Below are 19,073 nucleotides of genomic sequence, written 5' to 3'. Positions count from 1 at the left end.
GTTTCAGGACAGTTTTTACACCGCTATGTGTAACCCCCTTTGCGGAGTTTCGAGATTTGCAATTAGTAAATCGAAAAAAAAGGGCAAGCCGCGCAGCACCAGGACTGACTGTCGCTTGCATTTGTTACCGTCTGGGGAAAGAGACTGCAGGATGTCTCTGCGATCCTCAAACCTTCCGCCCCAGAGTAAGCAGCGTTTCAGCAGAAAGAACGTTTTGACGGGTCCCTGGAAGTTTAGGAGTCTTCTCCAAACTGCGAACCGGGAAACGGCGTAGAAAAGTGCGACTTTTCGTTTGGCTCTTCAAAGCAAATTTCCCGATGCGTGGCCAAACACTTCTCTCTCGGCGAAGAGAACGTGTCCTTCCCCTACCCCCAAGAAAGCGCAGCCGCATGCCGTGCCCTTCTGCGGCGCCGTTTGGAGACACCCGCTGGGGCAGCCGGAGCGACGGACACGGGGTGGGGAGACAGACGCCTCTTCTTGGGACTGGCCTCGGGTGCTGCTACTGCCTTGCCACGGCGGAAAGGAGGCGTCAGGGCCGGCCAAGGTCCCCGGGCTACCCTGCCTGGCGCTGGGAGCCCGAGGTTCCTTTGTGCTTGCCCGGCTGGAGCGGGGCGTGGGGCCAGGCTCCGCCGACACCGGGACACCGGGAGGAGGTGAAACTCGGGGGCCGGCAGGGCGGGCAGCCGCGCTTCGCCACGCGTCCTCTCCGCCGGCCCGCCTTGCTCCAGTGGGAGATCCTGTCCACCTCAAGGGACGCCCCAAGAGCGGGGAGAAAGGCTTCCATCGTTTCTAGACCAGGGCTACCTGCGGACACCCGGCCGAAAGATACGCGGACCCGGGAGGGCTTCAGGCAGGACGTTTAGAAACACGCTCCAGAGCTGGAGCTTAGGGCAGGGCTTTCCGCCTGGGTGCCAGCTTCTTCTTCCTCCCGTCACGGAGCCGAGCGGGGCTCCCGCTGCAGTGGCCTTTGCCCCTGCAAGCTTGCGGTGGGAGGTTTCTTTGAGAGCACCTGGTCGGTGAGAGGGCACCGGTGGAAAACGCGGCGCTCGGTTTCATGGCTGCGCACCAGTTCGCAGCGACACTGAAGGATGCCCGGGCTGTGCATCCATCACAGGCTTGTGCGCCCATGCTTCAGACGGGACCCACGGGGCCCCCGGCCGCAGTGAGCCAGGGCCCTTGTGGAGCCCGCGGCGCCGCGCCCCGGCCGCCAGCACCGCCGGCCTGGCAGCACCGAGCATCGCCGCCTTTCACCCGGCACCGGGAAGGGCCTTCCGCGGCGCCTCTCGGCTGCAGGGCAGCACGGGCAGGAACGCCCTTAGGGCTCCGTGGCCTCTCTGAAGCGGTGCTGTAGCCCCGAGGGCTGTCCTTTCCCTCCAAAAAGGAGGCATTGAACGGACGCGGTCCCGTCCCTCCCTTCCCCCCCATCTCCCCATCTGTGCGCTCTTGCGGGCAATGGCACGCTGCAGAGCCTGCCGTCAGGTGCCGACATGAGTCTTCAGTTCTTCAGCTGGCACGGGTAGTGGTCTCAGCTCCACCGCGGAGCTGGTGCAAGCCTTCTTTGCATGGAGGAAATGAACACCAAACAAACCAACAAACCCCAGACCAGCTCCCCCCCCAACACAACTCCATCAATAACCTTTCGCTGTCACCAAAGCAATGCCGGGCGCACGGGCTGCCCCCAGTCCGCCGGGCAGCGCTATGTGGCGGAGCGGCGGGACCGGGTCGGGCCTGTCGGGTCAGGGGGGCCGCTGCTCGGCCGGGGCCGGGCTGGCCGCGGGCAGGGGCGGGGAAGGGGGGGGGGGATGCGAAGCTGTGCCGTCGCGCCGGCAAATTTCTCGGTCCCGTCCGTGCGCAGGTGAAGAGGCCGTCGGGGCAGTTTCTCCCCGACTGAGCTCCGGCCCTCTTTAACCTCCTCAGCCCCCTCCCCAGCCGGGACCCGCCTTGGCCGGCGTGGGGGTCGTCGGCACCGGCACCCCCGCGCAAGCCACCCACCGGCCCAGCCCTCCGGCCGGCGGCAGGGGTAGAGGGGAGCGGGGCGGGGGGACCGCGCCGGGCAGGCCCGCGGCCGGGTGTCGGGGGCCGTCCTGCCGCACCTCCCGCGGGGAAGCACGCGTGGCCGGGGCGGTAATTGAAGACAGGCGAGTGTCTCGCCGCTCCTTGTGCCTTCCGTGTGGGAACGCCCCACTGGGCGCCAAGTGCCCTGGGCTGTGCCTGGCGAGGCTGCGGGCAGGCCGGGTGCTCCGCTCCTGCCTCCACGGCGGGCTCGTCCCTCGGGTCCTCAGTGTGTGGCCGGTCTTCCCTCACCCCGGCCGCGGGGGAAGGGGGAGGACGGGCACGATGCCGCTGGCAGGACGGTGGCGGCATGGCGGGCGAGGGGAAGCGGTTGGGGCAGGCGGCTCCCTGGGGGCGCGCTGGAGGGCGGGCGGCTCTCCGGGGAGGGAGAAAGCGGGTCCGCGGCAGTGCGCTGGCCGGGACCCCCAGAAAAAGAGCTATTCCCTTCCCAGGCGTGTGTGTGGAAGGGACTCGGCCTTTCCCACCTCCCGAGCCCCCACGTCGGGGCCCGGCCCGCTCCCCGCGGGAGAAGGGGGGGAGAGCGGGCGGGTTGCGGGCAGCCCGTGTCCCGCCGGGGAGGCAGGGCGGGCCGGGCTCCGCTTCCCGCTCTAACCAGCTCCTTGGTTCCCTTGCAGGTCTGGGCGACGCCTGGGGACAGCCGAGCAGGATAGGGCCCTTGGATAACGTGGCCAAGGAGCTCGGATCCCATTTGCTTCAGGTAGCGGACGCCTTCCTCCTCTCGTACACACTGCGCATCCCAAGTGCGGTGTTGCGCTGTGATCAACCTCCCGCCTCTCCTCCTCCGCCTCCTCTTCCTCATCTCCCCCGCACCGCGAGAGGAGCCTGGGTGAAGCCTTCCTCTTACTCCCGACCCTCACACGGGCTGGGAGGGGAGAAAACCCGAGACATCAACCACTTCAATTATTTTTTCTTTTCTTTTCGCCTTTTATACTAGTAGAAGTAACAGCTTACCATGGCGCTAATCGGCTCTCTCTGCACGCCAAGTGTCTCCCAGCCGTAAAAGCGATAATCGGACGCCCCAGAGCTGCTGGGGCTGTCCCGCAGGTAGCCCCCCGGCGAGCGGCAACGGGGAGCGCGTTTAGGCTGGAGGGGTGCCGGACAGCGGGGAGCGTCGTTCTCCGCCGGTGACTCTGGAGAGGAAACCTGTAAGGGAGCGCAGGGCTCCCGAGGCGGGGGGGTGAACATCTGGAGTAGATCTCCCGTGGACGTTAGCACCTGAAAATACCGTTGTTCACAATCCCGTTGATTCTGCTCTGGAATTCCTCTGAATTCCCCTCGCGTAGGAGAGTTTAGGAAGTCGTAGCCGGAGCGTGTGTGCCAGCCGGAGGGGGAAAAAAAAATAATTACGTTTAGCTCCATTTTTTTTATACGTGAACTTAATACAGCAAGGTTTTTTCTCCCCCGAATTTAAAGACCTGGTAAACCGTAATCATTTAACGGCCGTTTTTACTGTGGGAGGTTAATTCCTGGTCACAGCGCTGGAGCTGTTTTAACTGTTCGCTCGGCTGGGGATAAAAACCTCAGCAGAAACTGTTCGGGGTCGGTGGCCGCTTCCCCCCGCCGAGCCGCCGGGAGGGCTCGCTCGCCCACCGCCCTCCCCGCCAGCCGGTGGCGTTGGGGGGACCAGCCCCGGCCGTTGCTGGGCCCCGCGCCCGCCTCGCGCCCCGGCCGTTGGGCCTCGCGCCCCGGCCGTTGGCGGGGCGGCGGCGGCCGGCGGGCCCTGTGTAGCCACCCCCCTACCCCCCCGCCTCAAGTATTTGCCGTTCTCCCCAGGCTGAAGCAAGCCGCCTGCGCCGGGGGAGGTGAGGAGGCGGCAGGGTGGGCTAGCTGGGAAAGCTGTCCGGCGTTGGGAATGACGCGCGCGGTTCTTTATTTGCTCCCGCAGCCCTGCAAAATGTCACCCGTTCTCCTGAGGTAAAGAGAGAGCAGGCTTTCGGTAGGGTCATTCGAAGCGTGCGTTACCGACCGCGTGCAGTCAATGGAAACTAACAAATTTCAAAATTACCTCACGTGGAGCTATTTCTAGCCCTGAAAAATTTGTTCCAAGTAGCTGATACCCTGCCAGCTGTTTCAGAATCTCTAGTCTACCTAGAAAGTGCATGTCTAGTTATATCATAAACATCATTGTTGTTACTCTTGCTCCTCCTCCCTGTTAGCCACTTCACATTTTGTCTGGCATTAAATGAACTTAAGTAACATTATATGCTAATCACCTGTAATACTCATTTTACAGTTCAGTTATTTCTGAATGATGAATGCTTAACATTTTAATAAACCCACATTTACTGTAAACTTTTTTTAAGGGTTCTTAGACTGAAACCTTACATGTGAAGCTTCAGCTTCAGTATGCTTTTCTGTACATGAAAGTTAGAGACCTACTGCACCATATAATGCAGTAATGGAAGTATTGACACGGCTTTAGTTATGATACAAGGTAAAGCAATTGCAAGATGACAGTGTTTAAAAGCAAAGTTATGGCTAAGGGCACAACATTTTATTTCCCATTATAATACTTCTACAAAATTTAATTTATGTTCCAAAAAAGAAAAAAAAGTAAAGGCAAAGAGTAATCTGGTTTCAATTACATGCTCTAGAATCGTTAGTAGGCCAGAGAATAATTTGGAATATTTTCTTATTGGGGCAGCACTGTAAGACCATGAAGCATACAGGATTTTATTGCTCCTCTCCTGGTTCAGTAACTTAAAAGATGAAATAAAATAAGCATTTGTTTTATCTGTATACTGTAAAAATTATTTTTCTCTTCCAAATATATTTTCCAATGATGTTAGTATGTATGTGTTGATCAGAGCGTCCTAAACTGCTTAGAGAAAATGGATACTTTTTGACTGAGGATATCAGATACTTTTGAAAAAATGCCTCAAATTGGGCACTGAAGAATCAAGGCACCCACATACTTATAGTTTGTATGTCCAAATCATGGGCAGTTTTGGCTAACCTGTACCATTTGCATCATATTTCTTTTTCTCATATGAATGACACATGGCTAAATTAAACTTCATTTTTTACTCACACAAGTAATATTTACCTTGCAGTCAACATCCTGTCAATAAGAATTTGTAGGATTGGATCTCAAGTTTGTATTGCATATTACCATTATTGAGATTCACAGACTGTAGAGGTATAGCTTAATGAGCATAAATATCTCTCTTCAAGTGTGATAAAGTTTTGAATGGTGATTTATTTTTCTTTCTTTTGCTAAGTTCACATAGCTACATAGCAGACAGCCCTCTGTTCAGAAAGACATTATTAAAAATATAGTCAAAAAAATTTAAAGCATTGCTTACAGTTTCATTAAATATATTGCAAATAGTGGTAAGCTGTGTCTGCCAATTATACCATAAAAAATGGCTTGCGTAGTGCTAGACTTTCCCCTAAGTACCACATAGCTCAGGATTTGTACTAAGTACTAAAATAACCAGAATCAACAGGAGAATGTTAACTTAAAGTGAAGCAGTAAAGCTAGCATCTGTAGAGGGAATGAATTGGATTTCACAATGTGTGTGTGTGTCATTGAGTTTGTAAGAACAGCATCGGATGAAGGTTTCCGTTCCTTAAATTTTGCTGCTATTTGCTGCTGTTGAAGTTGGATAGCAATCTTCCTCCAGAAGACTTCAGAAATTTTTCACTGTAAATGGTTTAAACAGAGTGCTTGCTTTTTACCTTACGTATTTCTCTTTTTCAGACTTTGGATGGCTTTGTTTTCGTGGTAGCATCAGATGGCAAAATAATGTACATCTCAGAAACAGCATCTGTACATCTTGGCTTATCTCAGGTATGAGTGATTTATTCTGTCCATCTGTTAAATACAGATACTAGATTTGGAACCTAATACTGGTATCTTGCCATGGATATAATGCCAGTGTTTTTTAGGAGTATTTGAAGCTTCAACTTTGTTCTTTGATAAATTACCTTACTTAAATATTCAAGTTCCCTTTACTTACAACCACATCGTGACTGTCTTTATATCTTTTCTTGTTCATTGTATTTTACTCCTCATTACCTTTAAGAAGGGTAATAAATAATATGATATTGCAAATTGCAGATATATACAGAGCTTGAAACCCAAACCTATTGCCTGTGTGGTAATGCTATATGTCTGAAATAAAGTTTAGAATTCAAGTCTATATGTTTTAGATTGTGTAAGATATTGAGACTTGCTATGAAATAGAGAGGAAATCTGATGTGGAACATGAGTTTTATGGCAAATGTGCTTTAGGAAAAAAAGAAAAGGGGGGCAGATTTATGAGTGTTCACATGGAATTCAGGGTAGTTTTTCCTGAGTTTTTCCAGCTCAGTGGTCTTTTCAGTAAAGCGTTTTATATGGTTGTGATAGAACTCATAAAACTCAGTTTACTACTGTTCTGCACAAGAAGTATAAGGGGTTTTTATTGTTTTTTTTTCTTAGAAGGACATTTCTAATTTTTTGCCTTCTTGGGATAGGCACAAGGGCAAATAGCCTGAATTTATTGCAGAGTGCAAGTTTCCATATCTTTGTGTGTAAATGTATTACACAAACTCATTGGTAGCACCTGACCTGAAGCTTGCTGAAGTCCAATAGAAAAACTCCTAATTAATTTCACTGGGCCCTGAATGAGACTTGCAAGAAACAGAAGTGTTTCTTCAGAACCATTTGCAGCTCAAACACTTCTCAGAGTTAAATAAAGTGAAAAAAAAAAAAAAAGACTTAATAGTAGAGGGAAGAAGAAGGAGGAGATGAAGGTGAGAGAGAGCAGGATGTTCTGAAAATGTCTGGGGAATATGCCTTGTGGCTATTCCAATAGCCAATAAACAGAGGAAGGGCTGAGTTGTGGAGATTATATGTGTACTTCAACTTTGGTAGTAACTAATAACTTTGACTGAAAAACTGTGAAGTTCTTTGGAAGTGTGTTGATAATAGTGATATTAGAATTAGTAGCTGTGAAAAAAAAAAGAATTCTAAATAGCTAGAAAAAGCAAGTATATAATCTAATAAACACCACTTTGAAATCCAGAGGCAACTACAATCCCTGTTTTTGTAATCTCTTTTAGAAAAAATAGTTTTGAGAATCAATATTCTGTGTGGATACTTTTTTTCTGCCAACTTTTAAAAATGTGTCCAGGGAACATTCTTGGTTCAAGCCGTTTGTTCAATTGAGTCTGTTACAGTATAGTATTAGTTGTTTCATAACATTTAATGCATGTTCAAATTACTTTAAAATTGCTTTGTTTTAGAATAAACTTTCCTACAGAATGGCCATATTTTCTACTCTGAATCAACAGCCTTATTAAAAGTTTTTCTTGCCTTAACTTTTTGAAAAGATCCACCACATTGCTGACTGCTTAAATAGATTCATTTAGTCAGTACAATTATTCCAAAGCACTGAGTGTTCCCATCTGTCCTTGCTGAAGTAAAGTCTCATTGTCCTGTGCTGCTTGCTGTTTAATAAGTGCTAACCGATCTTCCAGGTTTTGTCCAGAAATTGTTTCTTTCTTTTCTTTCTTTTTGAGCAATATCAAGTCATCAGATCTCATAGGTCTCAGTATTATCCAGTCATCTGGTGAAATTAAAGAACTGCGGGATCAGTAGGGCACTAAATAGACTTTACCACATTCAAGGAGAGGGGACTGAAAGTGTCATACAAGCTTTAGTCATATTTAGCCCTCATGCCCTTACAGCCATCGGCACAGACTGAATTCCATGTGCATTGCACATGTAAATATCTATAAACCCTTAGTGCAAGAGGTACTGAGGAAAACTAGAGGATTTGGTCATATTGCTTATTGAAGTCTGTTTAATAAGCAAAATCACAAATATCTTAGTTTAGCAGAGATTTGTAAATGAATGGGCTGTATCCTTGAACTCCCCAGAAAGCTACAGGTCAGAGAGGACAGAGGGATGTGAAATTTAAGGGCATGTTTTAGACTCTCAAAACATGAAGTGCTCCAGCAGTTTCACAGCGCACAGTTTTTGATTTACAAATCCAAAACCCCAGCTAAACAAGGCAGTGATTTTTTCCCCTCCTTCCTCATTTGGTTTTATCATCTAGTCTGTTCTTGCTTTTTCTCAATGTTCTGTTTTTGACAGGACAATTTTGCTTTAAGTAGTACTAGCGTTACTACTAGGCTACTCCTACATACTAGGATATTAATACATTAACACTAGGATATTCCTGTAAGCTTCCCAGGGCTCTAAATGAGTTCTTGTTCCTGCTTCTCTGGAAATCACTGGGAGTTTTGCCACTGACATGAACAAGAATGAGATTGGTCTGTAGAAGCAAATTGTGCAAGTCTCCCTCACCAAGTCATAATCCCACACTATATTTTCAACAAGTGCTCTCATAGAGCTCCAGCCAATGCAAGCTGAGACCAGAGTGATGATGATTGTAGAAAATCTTTTAGAGTGTGCATAGAAAGGTCTTTTTATTAAATAATTTGACAATTAACTAGTCCACACATCAATTTCCAGTTAAAGTGCAATTTGTTTAAAAATATATATTTAAACTAAATAAAAAGTCCATTTAAAAATATTTTGCAGGATATTCCTGGAGACCTACTACAGTAGCCTTTATCTTCTAGCTGATCTTGAATTCAACTTTGGCAGAAAGAAATTAGAGCTTCTGAATAACCCTTCGCTGGCTGGTGTAGTTAAGCTTTTTTAAAATTTAAAAATAACATTAAGGATTGTTTTTCAGCACTACTTCACTCACTTCTGTCTGCGGCATCAGAGAATCAGAAACAGTGTTTCTGAAAAGGCTGTATCTTCATTTGTGGACCTATCACTTAATTTGTGGCTTTGGATTTTGATCTGCCTTTGCTCTTAACTGTAACACTAAATATTGTAAATACTGATGGTTAGGACCCCCTTCTCCATATAATTTCAATTGGCCTCAGATCAGTGTTGAACTGACTTCTGCTAGCTGAGAGAGACAATTCCTTGCGTCTTTTTTTCCATGGGTAACAAATAGGTTCATATTCCCCAAATGTTTTTTCCCCTTAGAGTCTAAAGACACAGAATGGGTAGGAAAATCCTCTTAGGAAATGATGGTGAAAGATATATTTTTTTGAAATTTTGAAAGTCTGGAGCTTACTCCAGCTATTTTCTGCATCCATGAGGGAGCCAAGCTTATCTTTGACTTTTGATAAGTCTTGAAATATTTAACCACAAACATCTGAACTTTTCTAAGAGTTTATTTTACTTTCATCAAATAAGTATATGAAAGGCAAAATATGTAATTATTTGCTCTAGAATCCATCTACTTAGTCCTCTGTTTATTATGAATCGTTTCTTGGCAGGAAAAAAAAATGTGCAGCTGAGTTACACAAAAAAACCCTCTTAGCAGGAAACAGCGATATTTGGTAGTAAGCAGGTATTTACAGATATTAAAAAGCTGCATCAAGGAAGCTGGTTTAATAATCCTGAGGCATGGGATTTTAGAAGGTTTATGAATTGAACCATATAATTTATTTTTTTAGGTTTTCAGTGTTTCATTGTAGGCTTTAAAATAGCATGCATGGACTATGCGTAGCAGGAGACTGTGGTCAGTTTCAAAATTATGTATACATATTTTGGTTATTTGACTCTTACATAGTCCCCATCTCTTTGCTGACGGCTTTATGTTTCCACTTGCATTTTTACAGTCAATTTTGGTTTCAGTGTTGTATGTTCACCTCCCGCTGATTTTGCTGGGATTGCAAATGCATACATCAGAGTAGAAAATATTCCTATGTGTATAATGAGAAAAACTAGTCATTAGTTTGACAAAGCACTTTAGTTTTGAATTTTAGATATAAGCCCCTGGGTACGAATTACGGTTTGGATAAAACTGTGACCTTGGGTCCAGTCCTGTGAATCCTGTGAACGAATGTGTATTTCTGTGAGTAGTCTTTTTGAAATAGGTAGTGACTTTTGGAAAAGCAAGAGATACCCATGAGTTATATTTTGTAAGAGAGTAGATGCATGTTGATGTGTTTATGATTATACTTGGTAATAGCAGACATGCAACAAGATCTTTTGGATTACTACAGTAGATGTTGATAGTCAGGTTGGTTGGTGGTGCTTTTGTAAGAAAGTCTTTATATTGAAGGGAGAGATTATTTGCACATAGCCACCCATGAATGATTCTTTTTTGGAAGCTGTTTTCTCTGATACAATTGTTTTAATTTCGAAGGCAAAACATACTCTTCAGCAAAATCACTATTAGCCAAAGATAAAATAGTAAGAACAGGGTCATAAGTGATACTCGGTTTGGTTTGAACACTGACCACAGCTGTGCATTTTTGCAATGATAATTTTTTTCATGTTCTGGTTTACTAAGCATATAGGCCAATGAAATGCTCATCAGCATAAGAATTATTAGAATTTTTTAAAAATTGGTTTTACATGTCTGTAGGTGATTATGGTATTTACAGAGATAGCTATGGACATTCACGATACATTTTCCCCCATGTAATTAAAACCAAACAGAAGCATTGAGAAGCATGACTCACAGTGAGATTGTATATTCTCCTTCCTCCCCCACCACTAAAGCTTGAATATGCGGTGTTACTATAACAGGTCCCCCACCTGTTACAATCCTAAAAAGGAACAGCCAGTGCTTTTTAAGGAGAACTTTTAGACAAAATTATATAAATGAAGCAGTGTAAATCATCTCCTTTCCTTTCCTTTCCTTTCCTTTCCTTTCCTTTCCTTCCCTTTCCTTTCCCCTTCTCTCCCTCTCCCCCTTGTCCTCTCTCTCTTTCTTTCTTTTCTTCCTCTTTCTCTCTCTCCCCACCTCTTTCTCTGCTTTTCTTTCTCTCTTTTTCTCTCTTTCCATCTCTCCTTTCCTTTTTTTCTCTTTCTTTCACTCTTGTTTTCCTTATTCAGTGAAATTTTATTCTGTTTAGAATATCAGATCAGTGTTGGTGGTTTTGTTTTTGCAGGGAGGGGTTGTTGGAAATAGGCAGTGGGGAATAGATGGCTAGAAAAAAAGTTAGTTTGCATAGTCTTGGGAAGAGACATTCCATGAATAATGCAGAAAATGGAACGATGAGAAACATTTTCGGAAAAAGATTGCTTTGTGGGGTAGACAACTTCATTTATTCCAAAGAAAAGGCAACTCACACATCTTAGCAAATCAGTAGGATTGGCTCAGAATAATAGGTTAAATTACTTCACTTCTCAGCTGTCTCTGATCTTGGGGGCCCAAGGCACATCAGGCCACACTGAACAATTGGGCAGCCTGACACTAATTTAAAACACAGGCTCAAAGTATTGGTTCACTCCTTAAATCAATTACTGCATCTATCTGGAGACTTTTGTTGGTGAGTTTTATATGTGGCAGATAGAGTTAGCAAAAAGGACATACGGTGCACACCATTCATTTTTTTGTGCAACAGTTATTATGGGTACAACAGTGGGAAAGACAGAAATACATTCTTCTGCAAGCAAAGTTCAAGTGAGAAGAGGGAATACACAGATATTTAAGATAGATCTAGTCTTTATTGTGCATGTTTACTTAAAGCAGGGAAGGCTCAATCCAGTGCCCATGAAAATCTATGGAAGTCTGCATTTTGAATTTGCTGGCTACTGTTCTGAGCCCTTCGCACTACTGTGGATTGAGTGTGGTGGATTCTCTTTGAAAAGACACAAAGGAATTGTGTAAATCTAGTGATTTGGCTCTGAAAGCTCAGCTGCCAGCTGAATGCAGGTGATAGTTTCTGGGAACCTGTAGAAACATTATTTTTTTGGATATCTGTCTTCTTGAGAGACATTAATATAGTTCGCAGAGATTTTATCCCATTTTGTGGCAATCTAACATTTCTACAGCTGCTCTAGTTTATCACTTCATTTGCCAGCTCTCTCTAATAGCAGCTCTTCTGTACCCACATCATCACCAGAAATTCCCACAAAAGTCCCTATAATATTAGTTACCCCTGAAGAAGGAATTAATTCAATTTAATGGGTATAATTTGGAACACGGTTTTGATACATTCAACTTATGTTTTAAAAGTGGTGTGTAGTTACCCAGATGCAGTGTATGCAGGTTACTTCAGAGCACTTTTGGGATAGGAAAAAAAATAGCCAGCTGCATTCCTTCATGTGTTACATGTCTCTTCACAGGTGGAGCTTACTGGTAATAGCATTTATGAGTACATACATCCTTCTGATCATGATGAGATGACAGCTGTTCTTACTGCTCACCAGCCTCTTCATCCTCACCTCTTACAAGGTACTTGTGTGATCTGTGATCAAACTACCATTGAAAAACTAAAAAAGTAACAACCCTAGGCTCAAATGTGACACATTCATATTTAACTGATATGAAGCTATGTACGTGAATGGAGGAGGAGCATGAACTTGAAACTGTGACCCATGATTTTGGTTTGTTGTAGTAAAGGGAGTAAGGTACCCTAGATTAAATAATGCTTTTCATGCCATGGAGTCCATGCAGTTTTAAACAGGTTTTTAGATTTTGCCCAGTGGCCATTTCATCTCTTTTATTTTGTCATCACTGCTGATGTTGCAGGAATGTTGCAATGGTGTAGCTGTGCACAGCTGCAACTATGCGATCTTAGCAGGGAAAAAAAAAGAATAATACATTAAGCAATTGGGAAATAGAAGGGCACTTTTAATATTTTAAAAACAACTGTTAAATTTGAAGCTTGGACAAAAAGCCAGACCTATACCCTCCACTGTAGGAAGAGCAAGAATGGGTTTTGTAAATGACCTAGATTTAGAAACTCTCATAAAAAAAGTGATCTCTCCAGGAAAATAATGTCCTCTTGCCTTGATACTGGATCACCGATTCACCAAGACTCTCCACACATCCTGTTCAGGTGCTGCAGATGATTCACCCACGCGTACCCATACAGCATGATGCTAAGCTGGATGGAGTGTCAGGGAAGACAGCAGAACTCTTATTGATTATGTGAACGCCTGGATCAGACTGTCCACCCTGGCTGAGCTCAGCCACCACACATACATATTAACATAACCCTTTGTGTATTAAGTTGTTACTTCAGTGTTGTAACTACTATATAACTAACAAAGATATGCTCACCTTTGCACTATCTTCTTCAGTAGCTCATTTCCTCAGGGGCAATTCTTTGAACTTTAAAATATCAGAAGTAATCTGGCTCCATCATGTACAGCGTGCTTTCACATATATTTCATAATTGCTTAATCAGTTGGAGCTCACATCCTGCTAGTTTTTACTGGCCTTCTTAACGCACAGCTCCTAAAAGCATGAGGAGCTTTGGGTTTGCACTACAATTCTGTTTAGGATCAGGCATTTTTTTCACAGTTCTGGTGCCTGTGCATTTTCTGTACTTGGTGATCTCACCACAGTTCTGACTGCTGTGATTCTATCAGCGCAGAACCATGTACCCTCTGCATGCAAGGAAGTTTAATGTGCCTGGAAGTATATCTGCTTCTCTGAGTGGTGTAAATGGAAGAATTATCTTAGCCTCCTTCTCTCTTCTTCCTCCCTAAACAGGTTGTCTTGAGTATCCCTTGGTGTCTTGAAAAACAAACTCTTATTTTTCTTGGACTCTTCTGATTCTAGTTGTTACTTGACAATTTCATAGTTTGCTCATTCCTCTGCCATGGATTTTTTTTTTTAATGTTGACTTTAAAAAAAAAAACCCACATTTTTTTTCTTTTTTCTACCTTACTGATAAGCAGAGGGGATACCTCTGGTATAAATGCATGACTTTTCATGCAGTTCTGCTGGTATCCGAGTTGGTAGTAAGACATTTTTATACCCACTGTCTGGCCAATGGCAATAGCCTCCTGTTTTTGTTACAATATTTGTTAGTCAAAGATTTTTTACAAATTTAAAGTCATGGATAACTGACTGGTATTAATTTCTATGTCAAATGCAAATAAGCCCCCAGCTTTTCCTATTCTTTGTTTAGTGTCATGACTCTGGTTTACTAAAAGCAGTGAGACAGCACACTACTACTGCAATTCCAGAAGGGTGGGGGTTTTTTTTGTTCAGAACTAGGTACTGTCTGTTTCTTGCTTACATGTAGATGTCTCTGGATGCTTATCTTGCCTGTTAGCATTTGTTTTCTGAAACAATCAGGTCTCTTTCGTTTTAGCTACTTATGGTCAAATTCTTTATTTCCTTAACAAATTCTCATCACTGCGAAGTGTAATTCTGTTCTGGTTGTGTTTGAAAAGACTTTACACACAATTGAAACTGTTGATTTCAGTTTACTTGCAACTGTTTCAGTCTGAAATTCTGCTGATGGTATAATTAGCCACAGATATATGCCTTATTCTCTGTAGCTTTCTTTACTTCATTCTACATAGATGGTGTTTGTTATTAGCATCAAGCTCTGGTTTCTCAGTACTGCAAAGGTAAAGGAAAATTTACTTTGAAATGTGAGCCATTTACATATGTTTTATTTTGTGTAAAATTTTGTGTAGCAGAGAAAATTGATAAAAACCTCAAAACAACAGCATCTTATTTGGATTCCTAGACTTGGAGAACATAAATAAAGGAGTTAGGCTGTGTTATGGTTTGTATAGGGATTATTTTATGCAAATCTTACTTCTGTGTGTCTCTTCCCCATAAAATGCATGGAGTGGGTATATTAAAATATCAGGAATACATAGCTAAATCTTTTTAAAATGAACAGAGTGACCAAATATTTGTTTATATTTGTCTTCCTTGTGCCAGTAGTTCCCTTTTCTGCAGTGTATACATTTTATACATTTATATCTTGAGGTATAACCTGAAACCACCTGGCCTACAGAAATCAAAATAGGTTTCCTGTTTTCCTTCAGTGAAGCTCTGAAACCTATTTAATAAATGACAAGAATGAAGCAACTTCTATCTGTATCTTAGTAGGTATTTTGAATATTTAAATAAAACATGGAGTTCTACAAATAACTTAGCACTGAGGGAAGTTGAGTAAAAGTGGCTTTATTTTCCAATAAAAAGGAAAATAGACTTTTTAAAGACCATTTTTTTGTCATTTCGGTTTGATTTTATCTCTTTTAATCTTTTAAAACATGTTTGAATCATCAGGTCACTGGGTCAAATAAAAACTTTTCTTTTATAACTTTATTACGTTATAGGTCTCTCCAATCTGTGGTATTACTCAGGAGTAAAATCAATATTGCACTGCAGACATAGACGTTTATAACACAAAGTTAGCTCTTGGCTCATGTAACTTTACTTGCTTAAGATGTGTTCTTCAGCTAATTCTCAGATATGCATATACATTTTTAGTTCAGTTGCTATTTCAGCAGTTGTAGCTGGATAAGGTCTGTTATGATAGAAATAAAGTCACAAATGTGAACATACATATCTATACTTTGTGGTTTCTGTTACTGGTATTGAATAACCCAGAGTACAGATTATTTTTGACTTCTAGTTTTACAGTCTTCATAAATTTTTTTGCTGTCCCTTTATTTATATCTTCATTTGCTTTTAATCTTCCTCATTGTCCTTCATTATTCTCTTCAAACCTTCTCTTGTATTTCCAGTGCTTCATCAATTCCATAAAAGCTTTTCTGAAAGACCAAACAACATGAGAAATGTAGAGGCCTTACAGCTGTTGAGCTCTAGAAATCTTATTTGCATGAGTTTTATTTCCCAGGGAAATGCAAGTTATTGCTCACTGCATAAAATCAGATATAGTGTGGATTTCTTTATATCATGCTCACTGTCACATTGTTTTTCTTCAGATGACTTAGCCTGATACTCAAAAAATGACATACTAGTTTTAAAGGCATAAGCCTTCTTAAATTATAACTTTTAATTTTTTTTTAAATTTGCCCTGGTCTTCCTAATATTTTAGGTACAACAAGGCACATCTTCAAACATAGAGGGCAGATACTTTGTTTTTTAAAAGACAGTGAAAATTCTTGAATAATCACTTGCTTCCAGAAGCTGGGACTTCATAGCAATATTAAATGTAATAAAATTTGAGAAAATGGATGTTGGTGAACTAGCTGTTGTGTTATTACTCTTTAGATAAGTCCAACGTGGTGCTACAGTAAGTTATGGTAAGGAAAGCTTTTGGGGCAAGAACCTGGAAGGCAGAGCTCTGAGAAGCATTAAAAAGTCATAAAGGACAAACAGCTCAGTGTGAGCTCCTGTGATGAAGCTGTGGCAAAAAGGAGTAATGGAAAATCCTTGTGCATATAAGTACAGGAATAGTGAATAGGAATAGCAGGGATGAATAACTGTGTTCTTTATACAATACTAGTGAAATGGACATTGGATTTTTCTGTATAATTCTGTTGTCCACTTTTAAAAAAAAGTGTCAAATTGGAGAAAGTACAGAAAAGAGCCACAAAAATGATCGAAGGACTGGAAAGGCTTACAATGAGAGATGAAACAACACTATTTGTTTATCAGTAAGAAGATTGGGAGGTGACTTGATTACTGTGTGTGCATATTTTCAAGGGAGAAAAATACTGGGAACTAAAGGACTGTTTTAGAAGAAAAAACATATCAAGGACCAATGTCTGTGAACTGAAACCACAAAAGCTCAAATTAGAATAATGCATACATTTATAACTAGGAGTTTGATTAACCACAGGAACAAAATACTGAGGGAAGCAGTGGTTTCTTCCTCTTTTGATGTCTTCAGATCAAGGCTGTATGCCTTTATAGAAGATATGCTTTAGGCAGCCAGAAGTTACTGAGCTCACCACAGGAGTAACTGACTGAAGTTTAATGAACTACAATGTACAGGTTACACCTATGATCTAATGCTCCTTTCTGGCCTTTAAAGTCTTCAAACTATGACTCAATGAAAGCCATAAGCCCCATGATCTGTGGAGGCTTTGGAGAATTTCAGCTTTAACTTACAAAGTCTTTAAGCTGCCTTTTTACTTGCATGACCAGCATTGAAAATGTAAAGCAATATGTACTGATCCCTTGCTATGAAAGAAGCCAACAGCTGGACTCTCTTTCTGATGGTAGCTGGGGTGGCGAAAAAGAGTAATTTCTCTCACATACACATTAAAGGTAGGGTATGCCTCAGCAAATCACCTCACATGAGTCTTCAGGCCAACTTTGCACCAATTGTAGCAAAATGAATCCATTACATTCAACTGGGATGGGTTAGCAGAAAAAGAAAAAAAAAGAAAAAAAAAGAAAAAAGAGAATAATTTGATATCTTTTCCAAATGACGTGTACTGGCTGTGTTCAGATCTCAGATGACTCCACTGGCCCTTCACGCCTTTTCAAACATTGCTTAATGTATTTCTGGTCTGCAGCATTTTAGTGTGTTCTGGCTTAGTTTTGTACCTGTGAAGCCTTAAACCTCGGTTTTGCACTCCCTATACCACCTGTATCTGTTGCATAGACTGATATCAAGATTCCTGGGTCTCGATCCTAAGATATGGAACACTTCACTAACAGGGAAGTGGGAATTGTTTCATGGTGTAGGGCTGAGAAACTGATTTCTTAGGATGTAGAGAAGTTGTTTTGATACATGCTGTCTTTTCTTAAGCATTCACAGCTCTGAAAGCTTTTCTTTTCTGTTGCTTCAACTTGTGGAACTAACAAACTGGGTTCAGTGGATGAGATTCTCCTGCTGGGGCAGAAGGTAGTCATCCAGCAGGGCAGCTGGGCTCCAAAATGTGGGGACGATGAGGTAACAGTTGTTTCCGTATCTTGGAAGACTGGAAGGTTATGTTTATGACTATGTCAAGACTCAGTGCATGCTGCATATCTCCCTTGCTTAGTGCAGGAGACCTAGCAGGTTGTGGTGCCATGCAAAGTTCTGCCTAGCCAACAATAGCTCCAGAACTTCATGGAGCCATGTGAGGAGTTTGCCCCTTTCCTCACCTTACATATAGCATAAAACTAAATGTTTGTCAGGCTGGTAAGTCTAAGCTGCTACAGCTCAGCAGCACAGCATCTTGGTACTAGCATGGTGGGGGGTACAATGCTGACAGAGGTTTGTGAAGTGACTGTTACATAGTTCCTTGTCCAGAGGTGATAAGCATTCTGAATGTGTCTGAAATAGTGGCTGGCTTTCAGGGACTGAATATCGAGGATTACACAAGGATTATTGACTATACCCCGCTCCCCTCTAGCATGCTCTTTAGAGGAAACAACATACTGACACAAGCTGGGATGCACATACTACAATGTTGGGACCTTAAGCCCTCAAATGATGTTGCTGTCAAAAGTGTGCTTGCACCAACCATTTTTGCAGAAAGTTTTCTTTAACAGTTAGCAGCATAGAGGGGTAGGCTTATAGCACAATAGTAACACTTACTAAACCCTCTGGAGTTTTTTGGGGAGATGTTGTACCTCCTGAACCATATCTATAAGAATAAAAAAGGAAATTTTTGCATGAAATATCAGGGTGGTGCAAGCTGGGTATGACTAGTCAGTCCATCTGTCATCATTGCAGCTGAATATATGCAAGCAAGCAAGCAAAATAAGAGATATTTGCACTGCAGGTTAACTGAGACAAGCAATTAAGCAATGCTGAGAGGTATTCAGCATTGTGTGCTGCTCTTCCATGTGTGTTTTTGGAGTCAGACATTGTGTGTCTTTTATTGGTTTCATATGCTTTTTCTAAGATTTTAATCCTTTAAAATGTCTATAGCTTCCCAACTTTTGCTGACTTGCACACCAAGGCATGGTATACAAAAAACAGTATATTAACATTCCCCAGAGCAGACAAAGAGAAAAAGGAATACTGTAGTTATTGTAGACATTCCAGTTGTCTGCTAATAACTGGATAATTCTTATATGATTAGTTATAAGCCTAATTTAAGTTACACAAGGAATGTCAAATACACTGTGTCAGGCTTTCTCCACTCTGGATGATGCTTTAGAGGGCACCGTTTCAGTCAGCTAAGAAGTAAATGCCAGTGCATACTTTTCCTCTCAAGGAAGAACACCTTCCCTACATACATTTTGTTTGATATTAAAAGAAGGGAATAGAGAATTTTACATCTGGAAAGATCTTTTTTACACTAAGTTTTACAGAAATTTTGCTAGTAGTACATATGCAAAAGACAAATGTTGATAGGAATT

The 19,073-nt window shown here is 42.7% G+C and overlaps 1 protein-coding gene across 1 annotated transcript in view; it reads left to right on the top strand.

Moving 5' to 3' along the window:
* SIM2 (SIM bHLH transcription factor 2) overlaps positions 1-19,073 on the top strand; it is a 62,680-nt gene that overhangs the window by 7,185 nt on the left and 36,422 nt on the right. The window contains exons 3-5 of the mRNA XM_069785123.1: positions 2,688-2,770; positions 5,777-5,866; positions 12,173-12,281. Coding sequence (XP_069641224.1) covers positions 2,688-2,770; positions 5,777-5,866; positions 12,173-12,281 — 282 coding nt within the window. The remainder of the gene's footprint in view (positions 1-2,687; positions 2,771-5,776; positions 5,867-12,172; positions 12,282-19,073) is intronic.

The sequence above is a fragment of the Haliaeetus albicilla genome, chromosome 6, assembly GCF_947461875.1.
Source record: "Haliaeetus albicilla chromosome 6, bHalAlb1.1, whole genome shotgun sequence".
Classification (NCBI taxonomy): domain Eukaryota; kingdom Metazoa; phylum Chordata; class Aves; order Accipitriformes; family Accipitridae; genus Haliaeetus; species Haliaeetus albicilla.
Note: the sequence above shows the minus strand (reverse complement) of the source record. Positions and strands in the feature narration are given on the sequence as shown.